The 15,342-nt window shown below is 33.2% G+C and overlaps 1 protein-coding gene across 1 annotated transcript; it reads right to left on the reverse strand.

Moving 5' to 3' along the window:
• Nucleotides 1-14,086: 14,086 nt before the first annotated feature.
• LOC127715402 (uncharacterized) lies at nucleotides 14,087-15,342 on the reverse strand. The gene has a single exon (XM_052221437.1). The coding sequence runs from the start codon at nucleotides 15,340-15,342 to the stop codon at nucleotides 14,320-14,322; it is 1,023 nt and encodes a 340-aa protein (XP_052077397.1). The 3' UTR covers nucleotides 14,087-14,319.

The following is a 15,342-nucleotide window of genomic DNA, read 5'->3' on the forward strand; positions in this document are numbered from 1 at the left end:
AAGGCTGTTTAATTTGAGAAGATAAAATAGATGAATGCGAATGTCAATGTACTATGTCACGCTGTAAATGATCTAAGTCTGAAAAAAGTTGACTACGTATGAGGGTCTGGATGGGGAGTCCAAGATTTCTGTGTTCTTTAATTTTTGTCTACTCTTTATACTTTTTGCCCATTATTCACTATTCTTTATATTTTAGCACCTCACTATTCTCTTTATTTTTGGTTAATTTTTCTCTATTCTTTATATTTTTGTCCATTATTCTCTATTCTGTAAACTCACATCCACACCCTCATGTATATTAAAAATTACAGAGCCATATCAGAGGGTCTGCATGGGCACAGCAGAAACTTGTCTCATAACTTATATTAAAGTATATAAATATAAAAGACAGCTGCTTGCAGTGGCGGATCAAGAAATTTTCATAAAGGGGGGGGGGACTGACTGCCTAAGAGAGGGCCCACTCCAGTCATGCTTCAGTAATTCCTAAATAATCAACCAAATTTTTCCCACAAATGGGGGGCCCGGGCCCCCAGGAAAACCCTCTAAATCCGCCTCTGGGCTTGTGCACGTGGGTCTGGATCATATTTCTCTATTCTTTATATTGTTTGCCCATTATTCATTATTTTCTATTCTTTATATTTCTGCACCCCAATATTCTATTCTTTTTTCTTTCTTTTTTGTTGTTGGAGGGTAGGGGGTTATTTCAAGTTCTCTATTCTATTCTTATATTGTTTGTCCTTTATTCGACCCCCCCTCCCCCCGGGCCGGCCGGGCCCCCCTCCCTCATTCTTCCCTATAAGCTAGTAAACCCCACCCAGACCCTCATATTATATACCAAATATACTAAGTACGCATAGATAATTTATTACTCGGGTTAATGACATGTGGAAAATGATAAAAGTTGAAACTTCAGTCTTACAGTACGTCATTTTACCTTCATGTTAGTTCAAAAATCCACATTATATTATTTGTCAATATTAATAGTTTCAGGCTGATTCCTATTTTAAATCCAGTACGATATCATATTATTTTCAATGGTTTTTTTTATATTTTTTAATGCAATATCAATAATATAATAATAAATCTTCTTTTACCAGTAAACTATAAGCTAATTGATGGAAACTATGGCAATCAAAAAATGATCAGCAAAAGTTCTACAAATAAGTCAAACATGGTCGAAATCGTGAGTCGACTCCTTATTAGAGTTATTTCTGCACCCCAATATTCTATTCTTTTTTGTTGTTGGAGGGTAGAGGGTTATTTTTCTCTATTCTATTCTTATATTGTTTGTCCTTTAATCGACCCCCTTCCCCCCTTTAAATCAAGTACGATATTATATTATTTTCAATGTTTTTATATTTTTGTAATGCAATATCAATAATATAGTAATAAATCTTCTTTTACCTGTAAAATATAAGGTAATCGATGGAGACTGGCAATCAATATAACTATAATAACACTAAGCAACTGATATTTTTGTTTCATATATAATAAACCCCTTTTATCGCAAAAAAATATTTCAACTTCGAAATATTTATTAACCCGGGCCAACTCCTTCTCTTAACAGTGTATTTATTTCGAGCTCCCAATGGTTTGTAGATTTTATCCTGTCTCGCTTTAAATCCATAATATCATGAATGATTGCAATTGATTTCTTTTATAAACATAATTTGATTATAAGTGAATATAGTTTTCCCTTCAATGATACAATAAGCACACAAATCAGCATTTGTCTAAAATTATCTTGTCTGTATATTGACATTATTGAACCGAACTGTCGACTTATATTACCCCATAAATTACCGTTATAATTGCTATTATTACGGTATTATTTTATTTGCTCTTCCCTTTATTCTTCCCTTACAGTATTATTTTATTAGCTCTTCCCTTTATTCTTCCCTTACAGTATTATTTTATTTGCTTCCCCTTTATTAGTACCGTTAAGATATTATTTGCTCTTGGCATTATTCTTCCCTTACTGTATTATTTTAGTTGGTCTTTCCTTAGTTTATTCTTAACTTACTTAGCTCTTCCCTTTATTGATGATATTGACTGGAACAGTAACATGATCTAAAGTTGTCGTAGAATTAGTACATGGCTTAGCTTAACCATACTTAGACGTTTTGCTAAATTGCTTATTGATTTTAATTGCATGAATGTAGATATCTACAGTCAGACAGTATTTCCCGTTAAAATAAAATATACGACACAGCAAATTATCTGAATTAAATCTTATCGGTATTAAACATTGTAACAATCGGGGCATTCAAACACAAGTGTCATTCATTTAATCATATTTTCCTCAAAGCCCCTCTCACCCTTTTCGAAAGTCTGATTTACTACCATTTTTTTCAGTTCAGAGTGGGGTGAATGAAAGTTTCATTGAGATTTACATGAAAGCACCTCCTTTCCTTTCAAAATTTGTAATTTGTTTTTTGAAATCGATAAATTAAAACAACATTTTTTTTAAGAATCTGCTTTTCTGAATTCAGATTGAATAATACCTGATAAAATCGTACATGCACAATGAGATAATTGCTACAAGTTTCTATTACCTGCTATTGGTTGACGGATGTGTCTAGTCAGGGGGATCTTTGAAGATAGAACTTGATTTTTAAGTCTGTCAATCGATGACGAAGAAAAACTCCGTTGTTCTTAGTATGAATAAAGGAGACGTAGGATATATATACGACGATGAACAGTCACGCGACGACAAAAATGTCCAAAAAGATATCAAAAAGGTTAATACATCAGTCTAAAACAACAGCAGGTAATTATACAATGTAACTTGTTACCACAAATTGAAGTAGCATGTCAATTAATTGAAACCTTTAGAGAACAATTGACACCAACTGTTCGCCACAACATAACTTAATTATATATCGATGCATATTTTTAATCACTTTAAAAGATTGTTGTGTAACTATAGTTTGAATATTTTTAATCACATACTCCGCGCATGCAACAGTTCGTAATCTTCATATGATAGTGATCTTTAATCCTACGAATTTATAGCTATACTAAAGGTCCTTTTAGATTTGATCAGAACTTCAACGTTTGTATAAGGGTTTTGATTTTCAATTATTTAGGCCTCTAGCATCACTGAAGAGACATTAATTGTCGAACTGCGCATCTGCTTCAGAATAAAAGAGACCAATACGGGCATGATGAATAATCAATGGTATAAATAAACTGACTGTAAAAAACAGAAAAAAGACCTGTAGCTACATAGTAGTTACACACACGATAAAGATGATGAATCATGATTGGTTGATTGACGACCAATAGCAATGCATATTTGAGGATAAGGACTAATAATGAGAAGTAATCATGAATCATTCTTTGTACTTGACCAACCGACCTAGATGTCGAGCGGAGAAGCTGCAAATACACATTTTCAAGTCACGGATACGTGACGCAATATCTTATTGCTCGCTGGGTCAAACCAAACAGTCTTGCAATTGTTAAATACACACTAGACTTTGATGATATAAAAAGGGGAGATGGTGTCTGAAAACATATTAAACCCTGCATGCCACCTAATGTGACATACTCATGTGTTCAGTAATCTCGTCAGTGCCTTTTCGAAATTACTCGACAACTTAGAGAATGTTGTGTTTATAGAATTTCGTTTAGTATGTTCCGCACATTTTATGAAGAGCTGGATGAAAAAGGGCAGGGGGAAGCTTAATTTCAGTTTTCTTTGAATTTTTATGGCATTTTTTTAAATGTTTATTCTTTAAAATTCTCCTGAAAATGATTGTACTATTACATTTTCGTATAATTTATTGATTTCTTTATTTTGTACATCGTTGGTCTTTATTCTCTATTCTGTAAATCCCATCCAGAGCCTCACTATATATTCACCAGCCTCCATGTGAGAACGATTAAGTGCGCGACGTGTATTGTGTGGACTACTGTTACTGTTGTTACTCTATTGATGTAATCTTGGTTATTTGTGTCTTTGGGGTGCTGTTTCATTAATGCACAATCCACACACGTCTTTTATCCTTATTCACTGGTCTTCAAAAACTTTGAACCCCAAGGGTGACTGGAGAATAGAAATATGGTCACTACATAGATATAAGAAGATGTGGTATGATTGCCAATGAGACAACTCTCTCATCCAAGTCACAATTTGTAAAAGTAATTATATGTCAAAGTACGGACTCCAACACGGAGCATTGGCTGACACCGAACAGCAAGCTATACAGGGCCCCAACAATGACATGTGTAAAACCATTCAAACAAGAAAACAAACGGTCTAATCTATATAAAAAACGAGAAACAACTGTCATATTCCTGACTTGGTACAGACTTGGTACATCTTGGTAATGTAAAAAATGGTGGATTAAACCTGGTTTTATAGCTATCTTAACCTCTCACTTGTATGACAGTGGCATATAATTCCATAAAACATACAAATCTCTGTATCAATTGCAACGTTAATATTCTAATACAAAAAGGCAGGAAATACGAAAAAAAATATACCCAATTCAAATCACAACGATTGAACAAATAGGAATATCAATGATAGGACTGCTGTGTTTAATATTAAAAAAATAGGAGTCGGATTATTCAGTACTTTAGATTGAACATTTTAATTTTATAACCGTTCTAACAAAACTGGCTATGTGAAAACAGTGCAAACCTGAGAAGTTTCATTGTTCCGATGGCAGTCAATTTTCTGCAGAAATTACGAATTAATCTCAAGATTTATGTATTGTTCGTAATAAGATACACGTAAGAATATTTTATGTTAAAATAATATACACGAGTGTCTGAATGGGGTTTACAAAATAGAGAATAATGGACAAATTGGGTAGAATAAAGGGGACAGAATTTAAATAGAGAAAGATAAACATTTCGGGGCCTTTTATAGCTGACTATGCGGTATGGGCTTTGTTCATTGTTGAAGGCCGTACGGTGATCAATAGCTGTTAATTTCTGTGTCATTTGGTCTCTTGTGGAGTGTTGTCTCATTGGCAATCATACCACATCTCCTTTTTTAGCTCACTTTTCTCATCACTTGGCGTCCGTCGTCCGTCGTCCGTCGTCCGTCGTCGTCCGTCGTCGTCCGTTAACTTTTACAAAAAGCTTCTCTTCTGAAACTACTAGGCCAAATTTAACCAAACTTGGCCACAATCATCATTAGGGTATCTAGTTTAAAAAATGTGTCCGATGACCCCGCCTGCCAACCAACATGGCCGCCATGGCTAAAAATAGAACATAGGGGTAAAATGTAGATTTTGACTTATATCTCTGAAACCAAAGCATTTAGAGCAAATCTGACAAGGGGTAAAATTGTTTATCAGGTCAAGATCTATCTGCCCTGAAATTTTCAGACCAATCAGGCAACCCGTTGTTGGGTTGCTGCCCCCGAATTGGTTATTTTAAGGAAATTTTGCCGTTTTTGGTTATTATCTTGAATATTATTATAGATAGAGATAAACTGTAAACAGCAATAATGTTTAGCAAAGTAAGATCTACAAATAAGTCAACTTGACCAAAATGGTCAGTTGACCCATTAAGGAGTTATTGCCCTTTATAGTCAATTTTTAACCATTTTTCGTAAATTTTTGTAATTCTTTACAAAAATCTTCTCCTCTGAAACTACAACGACAAATTTAACCAAACTTGTCCACAATCATCATTAGGGTATCTAGTTTAAAAAATGTGTCCGATAACCCCGCCCGCGAACCAAGATGGCCGACATGGCTAAAAAATAGTACATAGGGTAAAATGAAGTTTTTGGCTCATATCTCTGAAACCAAAGCATTTGGAGCAAATCTGATGAGTATAAAATTGTTCATTAGGTCAAGATCTATCTGCCCTGAAATTTTCAGACCAATCAGGCAACACGTTGTTGGGTTGCTGCCCCTGAATTGGTAATTTGAAGAAAATTTTGCAGCTTTTGGTTATTATCTTGAATATTATTATAGATAGAGATAAACTGTAAACAGCAATAATGTACAGCAAAGTTAGATCTACAAATAAGGCAACATGACCAAAATTGTCAATTGACCCCTTAAGGAGTTATTGCCCTTTATAGTCAATTTTTTACAATTTTCATAAATTTTGTAAATTTTTGTAAATTTTTACAAAGTATTTTCCACCTTAACTACCGGGCCAAGTTCATTATAGATAGAGATAATAGTAAGGAGCAAGAATGTTCAGTAAAGTAAGATCTACAAACACATCACCATCACCAAAACACAATTTTGTCATGAATCCATCTGTGTCCTTTGTTTAATATGCACATAGACCAAGGTGAGCGACACAGGCTCTTTAGAGCCTCTAGTTATATATAGAATAGATCGAGAATAAATGGGTGCTTAAATATGAAGAATAGAAAATAATGAGCAAAATGTATAATGAATAGAGAAAAATCTCATAGTCTCATACATTTTTTCAAATTTTGTATTTAAATTACATGTATTGCATAAGAAATATGAATATCCTTGACTGTTTTCTTGTAAAATAAGTCATCCAATTAAAATTATTCAGAATTAGACTTGACAAATTGCGGTTATCGATGAGATGTGGTAGTACATTTATCTGTGGGATCTTTATTGTCGAAGTTAAAAAAAGATGTCGATTAGTCCTCTTTAATGGGCTGGTTTTTTTATATACGCATAAGGCGGACTATGATTACCCCCAGGTATCTGTGGGTACCCATGGTTTGCTATTTTGATATGTAAAATATCAAATTATAGGCTGTGTTTGGATATACGCCAGAGGTGGCCTATGGTTATCCATAGGTACCTTTGGTTTGATATTCTATATATCAAAATATCAAACCATGGGTACCCAAAGATACCTATGGGTAACCATAGGCTGCCTTAGGCGTATATCCAAACACAGCCATAGATACCGAAAAGTACCTATATAGATAACCATAGGCTGCCTCATGCGTATTTCCAAACACAGCCAATTTCTAATGATTAGCAAAGTATATGTAAGAGGGTCTGAAAGAGGGGTCCTTTATTTCTGGTTTTTTTTCCAGGCCATTATTCTCTATTCTCCATTCTCTATTCTTTATATTTTAGCAACCTGTTATTCTATTTTTTTAATATGTGTCATGTGTGTATTGGGTCCATTTTTTTCCATTCTTTATTTTTTGGGCCATTTTTTCTCAATCTATTCTTTATTTTTTTCGCCCATTATTCTCTATTCTTTAAACCCCTATCCAGACCCTTATATTAGCCATTTGCTAAATTGAATAACTTTTCAGGCCAGGAAATATCATGAAATAATAAAAAAAGAAATTAGAGAATAATAGAGAATAAAAAAAATGGCGGCATCATTTTTGCCGCATATGAAAAAGCAGTTACAATAAGAATCTATGTCAGTTTGTCGACATTTAATAATAAAATTAATAATAAAAAAAGGTAAAATATGGCATCTGTGTATGTCAATTATCTGAAGCTAACTTAGCTCAAAGCAGAGATAATATACATTCGGCGAGGTTCACGATTGCTTTTCTTTTTATAAATATAAAGCAACTTGTTATCGTTCGTATGATGGAACTATAAATACCTCTGTCAAGGGAAATAACGAGAACAACCGATAATGGCCCAATCCGCCTCGAAGTCCTACGATATAAGTATGAGCGGACCAGGACATAACTATTGTGAACAATGCGATCAATGGCTGTGTGAAAATTGGAAAACTTTACATTTTAAAAGGTCAAAAATAAGTAGAAATCATACCTTTCTTATTGGACAAAACATCAACCCGGAAGAAAAATTGTTATGTACAGAACACGACGAAAATTTCATATTTTACTGTAATGCTTGTGATATACCAATATGTAAATTGTGTATAGTAAAAAAGCACAAACAACATGATACGTCTGAAATCAACGAATCGACGCAGGAATTGCAATCTGAATTAGAAAAGGTGATTGACTCCAAGATGAAATCCATCAGAACAAACTTAGACAAAATCGAACAAGGCACAGGATGCTACCAGAGCGACGTAAAAGAAGCTATTCGTACAATTACAGAAGAAGGAAATCAGATAAAACTGTGGATTAACAAAAAAGTACAAGCTCTAATAATATCATTAGAAGAACAAGAGACAGCAAATTACTGAAGCCTTCAGGCCTTACAATCTATTAGAACTGAGTTTGAAAATGACATAAAATGATGAAGCTATGACTTGGAAGTTTTATAGCCAGTCAAACACGACCAAAGCAATTAGTTAACTAGAAGCACCAAGAAGTCGTTATGTCCTGGTATAGATAGATGTATAGCAATGACTAAAGATATGTCAGCGTAATCAAAAACAGATGAATGGTCTCAAACATGGGAATGTTGATGACTTTATCCGAAAATGATTAAATAGGAAAAATATAACACCTTTTAAAAATGCTTTGCGTTAGGCTCAACGCGAGTAAAATACGTTAATAAAATACTCTTCCCATATGTGTTCCATTGGTGGTTTTCGGCTGTTTTCTGCTCGTTGGTCGGGTTGTTGTCTCTTTGAAACATTCCCTGTTCCAATTATAAATTTTATTTTCAGTCTGTGAGGTCCCTGATACGATCTAGAATTAAACAAAAACTGAATGAGTCTATGAATATTCATGTTAGATCGATCTTTAAAGATGTCCTACCCCATGACAGATACGTTGTTGTCTCTGCAGATAAAGCATAAACAACATCGTGTGTGTGTGTGTGTGAATCACATTACATACACTGTTTGATAAAGGAATTTGACATTGCCAATTCACTTGGAAACTCAACATATAATCCTACCAGACTTAATAAATAGAACATCCTGAATAATTATAGTTCTGTTCTATGTTTCTTCACTGTAATGGATAACTTAATTACATTAGTACCATTGTATGCACACAATGTTATATTGCTGATTCTCCCGAATACTCTACGACATTTCTTTATTAGCCATCAACAAGAACAACACGTTCATCAGCAATTAAAGCCGAGCTTCAAAGGTTCTATAATATTCTAGGCTTGAAGTAGATGGGTTTACGTCAAACTAAGTTTCTTTTCTATTGTTATAGTATTCAATCATTTGACTTTTCTACCCTTTTACTCGAGTAGACATTAGAAATTTTTATTTTGACCGCGTTAACGTAGTTATAGAAAGTTGAAGTTAACTAACGAAATATGTGCACGCGGCGTTAACGTGCGTTTACTTTATGTAATGGTTGGTCTGAACCCAACCGTATTCCCCATTCCAAACTTAAAGACAAATTGAAAGAATTGATCCTGCTTTGGTTCATAAAAAGAATAGCCAACGTAAATACAAGTATCAAGATATTTAATTCCCTGATTGACAACATATTTGTTACGTTTCTAGGAATAGTTTTTTTTCACAAACAATTGGCATTCCATTCGAAATAGCCACCCGAAGGATGAATGCTTTATCAGAAACCATATTGACTGATCTTGACAAAAATCATCATAGATTATTTTTCTTTCATTCAGATTTTGCTATACTTGTACGAAACAATTTATTATATATATTTTGTAATATAATAACTGTTATTAAAATAATATAATAATTATTCTTTCAATATTACAACGTTTATCAAATATAAAGTGCCCTGATTGAAGTTGTGTTTGTTTGACATTTAACGATATTCTACTTTTTGTCTTCTGAATGAATAACATGACGAATGTCTCGTTTCCGGTGCACTTAGGATCAACCATTGTTTGAGGTTAGAAAGTCGTGAATCTTCCACAAAGTGTTTTGCAAACTGTTGCTTGTCCTCAACGTAGATTTCGTTTTTTCTTAAACGATTTTTTCGGTTACTCTCCGACATACATCTTTTGATTGCTCCTTGGTATCTTCCGCCTCTTTTCCTATATTTTTCGAGGCTGTAATTTAAAATCTTCCTAATGTAGAACGTGGTTCTAAAACATTTACATCCAATTATTCGAGTTGAATACATATACGTTAACATAACTGTTTTGTCACACTACTGTGTCTTACTAACCTATACTAACGGCGTATCATGTACTATTCAAAAACATATTATATGTACTGTGTTTTTTTAAGCTTGTTGAATTCAGACGCTGTGTTTAATACTTGTCACACGAAGACAAAAGTTCAAAGCCACAAACATTTGTTGTTGAATGTCGGCAATGTTACAAACTTTGTCTGCTGTTAAATAAAGATACATACTGTAGTAACTAACAGAACTCTAAAATAAAGGTTTTTGTTTAAATGAACGTTCTTTAAATTATATAGAAATAAATGACCCAACTCACTCACGGAAAGTTGAGCTTAGACGACTTTGGCAATTATCACAACAGCCTTTTAGCACATATTTACACAGTCCTGCCTTCCAGATCTGTACTTTCGAGCATTCTTAATGGTTTAAAATTTAATAAAACTCTTGTGTTCGCGAGCGACAAGCAAATTTAACATAACAGGCAAATATTCTTTTAAAATGCAGAGCACATGAATATTTCCGATGAAGGGACAACGTCTATAGTATTTCTTGATGCGGCTAAACCATTTTTTTTTCGGTACATTTAAAAAAAAGAAGATGTGGTATGATTGCCAATGAGACAACTCTCCACAAGAGACGAAAATGACACAGAAATTGACAACTATAGGTCACGTTACGGCCTTCAACAATGAGCAAAGCCCATACCGCATAGTCAGCTATAAAAGGCTCCGAAATGACCGTGTAAAATAATTCAAACGAGAAAACTAACGGCCCTATTTATGTAAAAAAAAAAAAAAAAAAATGAACGAAAAACAAATATGTAACACATAAACAAACGACAACCACTAAATTAACATGTTAGCGGGATCCCAACCCTCCCCTAACCTGGGACAGTGGTATATTAGTACAGCATAAGAACGAACTATAAAAATCTGTTGAAAAAGGCTTAACTCATCAGATGGATAAAAATACAAGTGGACGTGGCCGGGTACTTGTACATCCCAACAACAAAAAGACACTAGGTACAGATCTCAGAGTACTCGCAGTTAACTGACAGATAGTTCAAAGCCACTAACAACTAATAAAAAAATCAAGCATCTAAGACTAAATTATCAATCCGTACACATCCAGCATCCAATGGATTAAGTGTAAAGACGTCATAAACAGTCAGAGAAAAACATGACCTTGTGCAATGCCAAGATACAGGTATCGACAGATTGTAGATCCATGAATGTGTATATGTATAAAACATACCAGTAGTATTTAGTTTGCTTTTATTTTACTGATAACAAAATCAATATTTATACCAATAAAAACAATATTCAATGATCTTATTACAGTGTTGAATTGGTAACCTTTTAGAATAAGTTTATTTAAAGGATCGATAAGTTTACCAGGATCGTTTCTAAATTTCCGGGCACGGTTAACAACATTTCCGTAAAAATGTTCATCATTGTAGTATCAACCAGAATACAAACCTGGAGTCAAAATCAATATATATATACATATGTAAAGTTAAAAAAAAAAGAAACGGCACCTCTTGAAATTTCTCACGGTTTGAAAATAAAATGCCTTTAAAAATATGAACAATACTTGCATCACGAGGAACAACCTTAGATTATCCAGAAAAAATGTTTTAGAGTTTTAGAATGTTGTTTTCCATTCGTTAGATGCGTTTGAGCTATTTGATTTTGCCATTTTATCAACATGATAAAGGATTTTCCGTTTGGAATTTCCGTTGTAAATAGTTTTGAATTTCCGTTGTAGTTCGGTATTTTGTTATTTTACTTTTTTCTAGTTTGCTATCTCTCTGTTCTTCCATTTGGGCGTGCATAGATCAATTTGATCAACAGTATGGTTGCTATATAATGCAAAAGGGTGGTTCGGTGGTATTTTTTTCTCTTTTTATTGTTGTTTTTCAGTTATTTTGGTTATTTGTTTGTCATAATTTGAAAAAAAAACTGGAATAAAAAAAGGTAGTTGAGCTTGAGCCTCATCGCTCCCAATTCTATCAAATTGTTTGAAATAAATGCTTGATTAAAATAGCACGAATTGGAATCAGCCTATCAATCAACGAAATATCCTTACTTGATATGTATTACTGAATTCAAATGTGTACCACCTTTACACATATTTCAATTGGCTATACTTTCAACCGCGACCAAATCATAAGTATTATTAGAAGTGACCTTTAAATCAATATGTTATCATCTCTATTTATATACCTATGAAATACAAGATACTTTGGTTAAACCTAGGTTTTGACATGTAAATGTTTATCATAAATGTATCACGTAAAACGGAACACGTTATTTCATCGATTCTTATATATTTTTAAATATGTATTCTAAGACTTGTTGAATTCAGATCCTTGAACAAAATTAATCATGTTCATCCAATAATCTGAAATTGGATGTCAACTTAGAGTTGAATGGATCGGAATTTCCGGAACTTCATACTAGTCTTCATCTTTCCAATATCGTATATTTATTAGAACTTTATATGTCAAGGTAACTATAGGTAGCACGGTAGTATTTGCATTCCAGAATTTAGGTTGCTCTTTTATGTACCCTACTTAAGTCAATGTGTTTGAATATTATGATTGGACAAAAAATACAGTATCAACTGAACATACTTTCCCAAACTGAGGGATGAATCAGGTGTAGAAAAATATGAAATAATTTTACATACAGATGAAAATGAATTTTTGAGAATTTTTTTAAATTTTGTATTCACTGCACGATAAAAGACCTAAAAGCACTAGTGACCTTAGGTTCTTGAAGATAGCAAAAAAAGTAAACGGTCATGATACATATTCAAATTCATTTCTGAATAGTAAAATGAAAGTACTTCAGTTAACTGTGAATGTAGAATTTTTGGCAGTGTTAGAAAGTGGTGTAAATTCTAAAAAGGCTATCATTATCCCTTATGGGCCAGGAAATACTACCGTGCCACCTATATAGAATTTTTTGGGATAATGGCTCAATCCTCTTCGATGTAATGTGAGATCTGCATGAAAGGACCAGTATTTTTTTTCTGTCTCTGTTTGAGAAAGAAGGAATTTACTAAGAGAAGAAGAAAGCAATCCAATGATTAAACACATTTCTTAGAGTTTGTAATATTACTTTTTTTTAGTGGTGCGAGTTTGATAAAGTGATGCAAGTTTGTAATTATTAGTAAGAGTTTTGAGTGGTGCAAGTTATCGGGCAGTTCGTCGGCTTATCATGCACGAAAGCGTATAAAACACGGATCGAAAGTGGTCTCCGAATTTGGATATTTTCTCAAAAATTGTCGTTTTCTGCGAAAACAAAAATTGTTTCAAAGACAAATTTAGAAAATACAAAGCACTACATTTATACGTCATATCACAAATATTTCCGACTTTGTATGGTTTCAGAGGAGTTGCGGCTCAAAGAAATCGGTCTCTTCCTTTTGTAGAATAGATTAAGATTATAACACAATGTTGACTGCTGTACTCCTATTTTTGACATTTGTACCTATGTCTGTTTGTTTTGTTCACACATCGTTGTCAATATAATGGATTTTTATGCGACTGTCATACAAGTGAGAGGTTTTTCTACATATGAAAATGCATATACTTAGTCAGGAATATGACAGTTTTTACCTATTCGTTTGATGTGTTTGAGCTTTTGATTTTGTCACTTGCTTACGGACTTTCCGTTTAGAATTTTCCTCAGAGTTCGGTATTTTTGTATATTTACTTTTTACCACGTGATACCTTCGAGGCCACCACGTCCACCAGTAGTTGCATCGACCTAGTTGTTGTAAAAACTCATTAAAGATTCCAGGATTATAATTTTGAATGCATATATTTTGTTTATACTATTCAGTATATTATAAATAGTCTAAAAATGAGTTCATCAATGTAACACGACATCATGGACATGTAAATATCACATTTATTTATGCAGGTAAAACTTCAAAGCTTTTAATGTTTTGATAAGAGTGTATGACATCCAAGTGACATACCAGATATAGGGGTATAATAAATTAAGTTTTTATCTCCTCGTTATAAATACTAGTATGTATAGAAAATTTGCATGACTCAAAAGATTACAGAATGTCAACATATCGATATTCAGTTTATTGAAAGAAGGATTATTCCAGATCGAGGTTTCGATAATGAAGAAAGACATCTCATAGCTTTTTATGTCGTGTTTTACTTTGTTTCATATATTGCATTATTTGTTTTAAAACTCATATAAAAATAGACAAATAAAATAAGAGTCACCATATGAGCAAAACTACAATAATCATCAAAAGAATCAGAAAAAAACACATGTAGTTCACTGACATTCGTAAAAATAATCATTAGTTTATTGAACCTACTAATGACAATCCTGGGACGCATTATTTATAAATGGATTCAATTCCTATTCTGAAGCTTTTATAAATGCACGTCTCGCTGATTCTATGTCGCCTACTAACTGAAAAATTATACCGAGGATGTTGTATGATATAGCTCTCTCCTCGGAACCAGCTATGAAATACTCTTCGTCTATTGTCAATTGTAAATCTTGAAGAGAATGCTGACATTGGATGATATTGTTAAGATGATAATGACAAAGACAAAGAAGGAAATGAGCATATACCACTGGCGGTATTATGAATATTCCCGTATTTACTTCGATTTGCAATTCATCCGGTAATAATGTAGAGTTGTTTTTAAAAAACCATACTTTATCTACCATCAGCAATTTCCACAACTTGGCAATATTCATTTGCCTGAACACATCCAAACTTAATATTTCATAATGAATTTCTGACAAATTAATGTCAATGTAAAGTTTTTCGGGTGAACATTTTAATAGGGAATACTGCAAGATGCAATAAGCTATTTTGTATTGCTTTGTCTTATAGAAAAATGAAGCTACCATCAGCCACCCAGACACAGCATCATGACGTATATTCAGTAACAACGTATTTATACAGGTTTTGTGTTGTTTATATGTAGATTTGTTATCGTAAAGTGAATCAAATGGTAGTAACTGGGCTTTAAAGCAAGACTTCTTTGACATGTAGAACGCGTAAAGGTATTTTATTTTGGAACTCTCAAGAGATAATATCATGGGAACTTCTGTTCTCCATGAAGAATGGTAACTTGGGATAACAAAATTCGTTAAAAACATAAATGGGGATACTATTAGTTTAAGACTATCAAAACATAACGGACTTTCTTCATTGAGTATGTGAAATGCTAATTCATTAAAATACGAGATTTGATCTGAAAATAAGATACATCGCCACCCATAACTATTTAGAGTATTTAACTTTTTTAAGAGTGTTCCTTGTGCTTTTCCTTTAATCTTATTTTCAAATAAATTACTTTCGGGAATAAAATAATGTGGACAAATTGAGTGTTCAACACAGTATATAAGTCTCCTCACACACCTCAT

The sequence above is a fragment of the Mytilus californianus genome, unplaced genomic scaffold (assembly GCF_021869535.1).
Source record: "Mytilus californianus isolate M0D057914Y unplaced genomic scaffold, xbMytCali1.0.p SCAF_9, whole genome shotgun sequence".
Classification (NCBI taxonomy): Eukaryota; Metazoa; Mollusca; class Bivalvia; order Mytilida; family Mytilidae; genus Mytilus; species Mytilus californianus.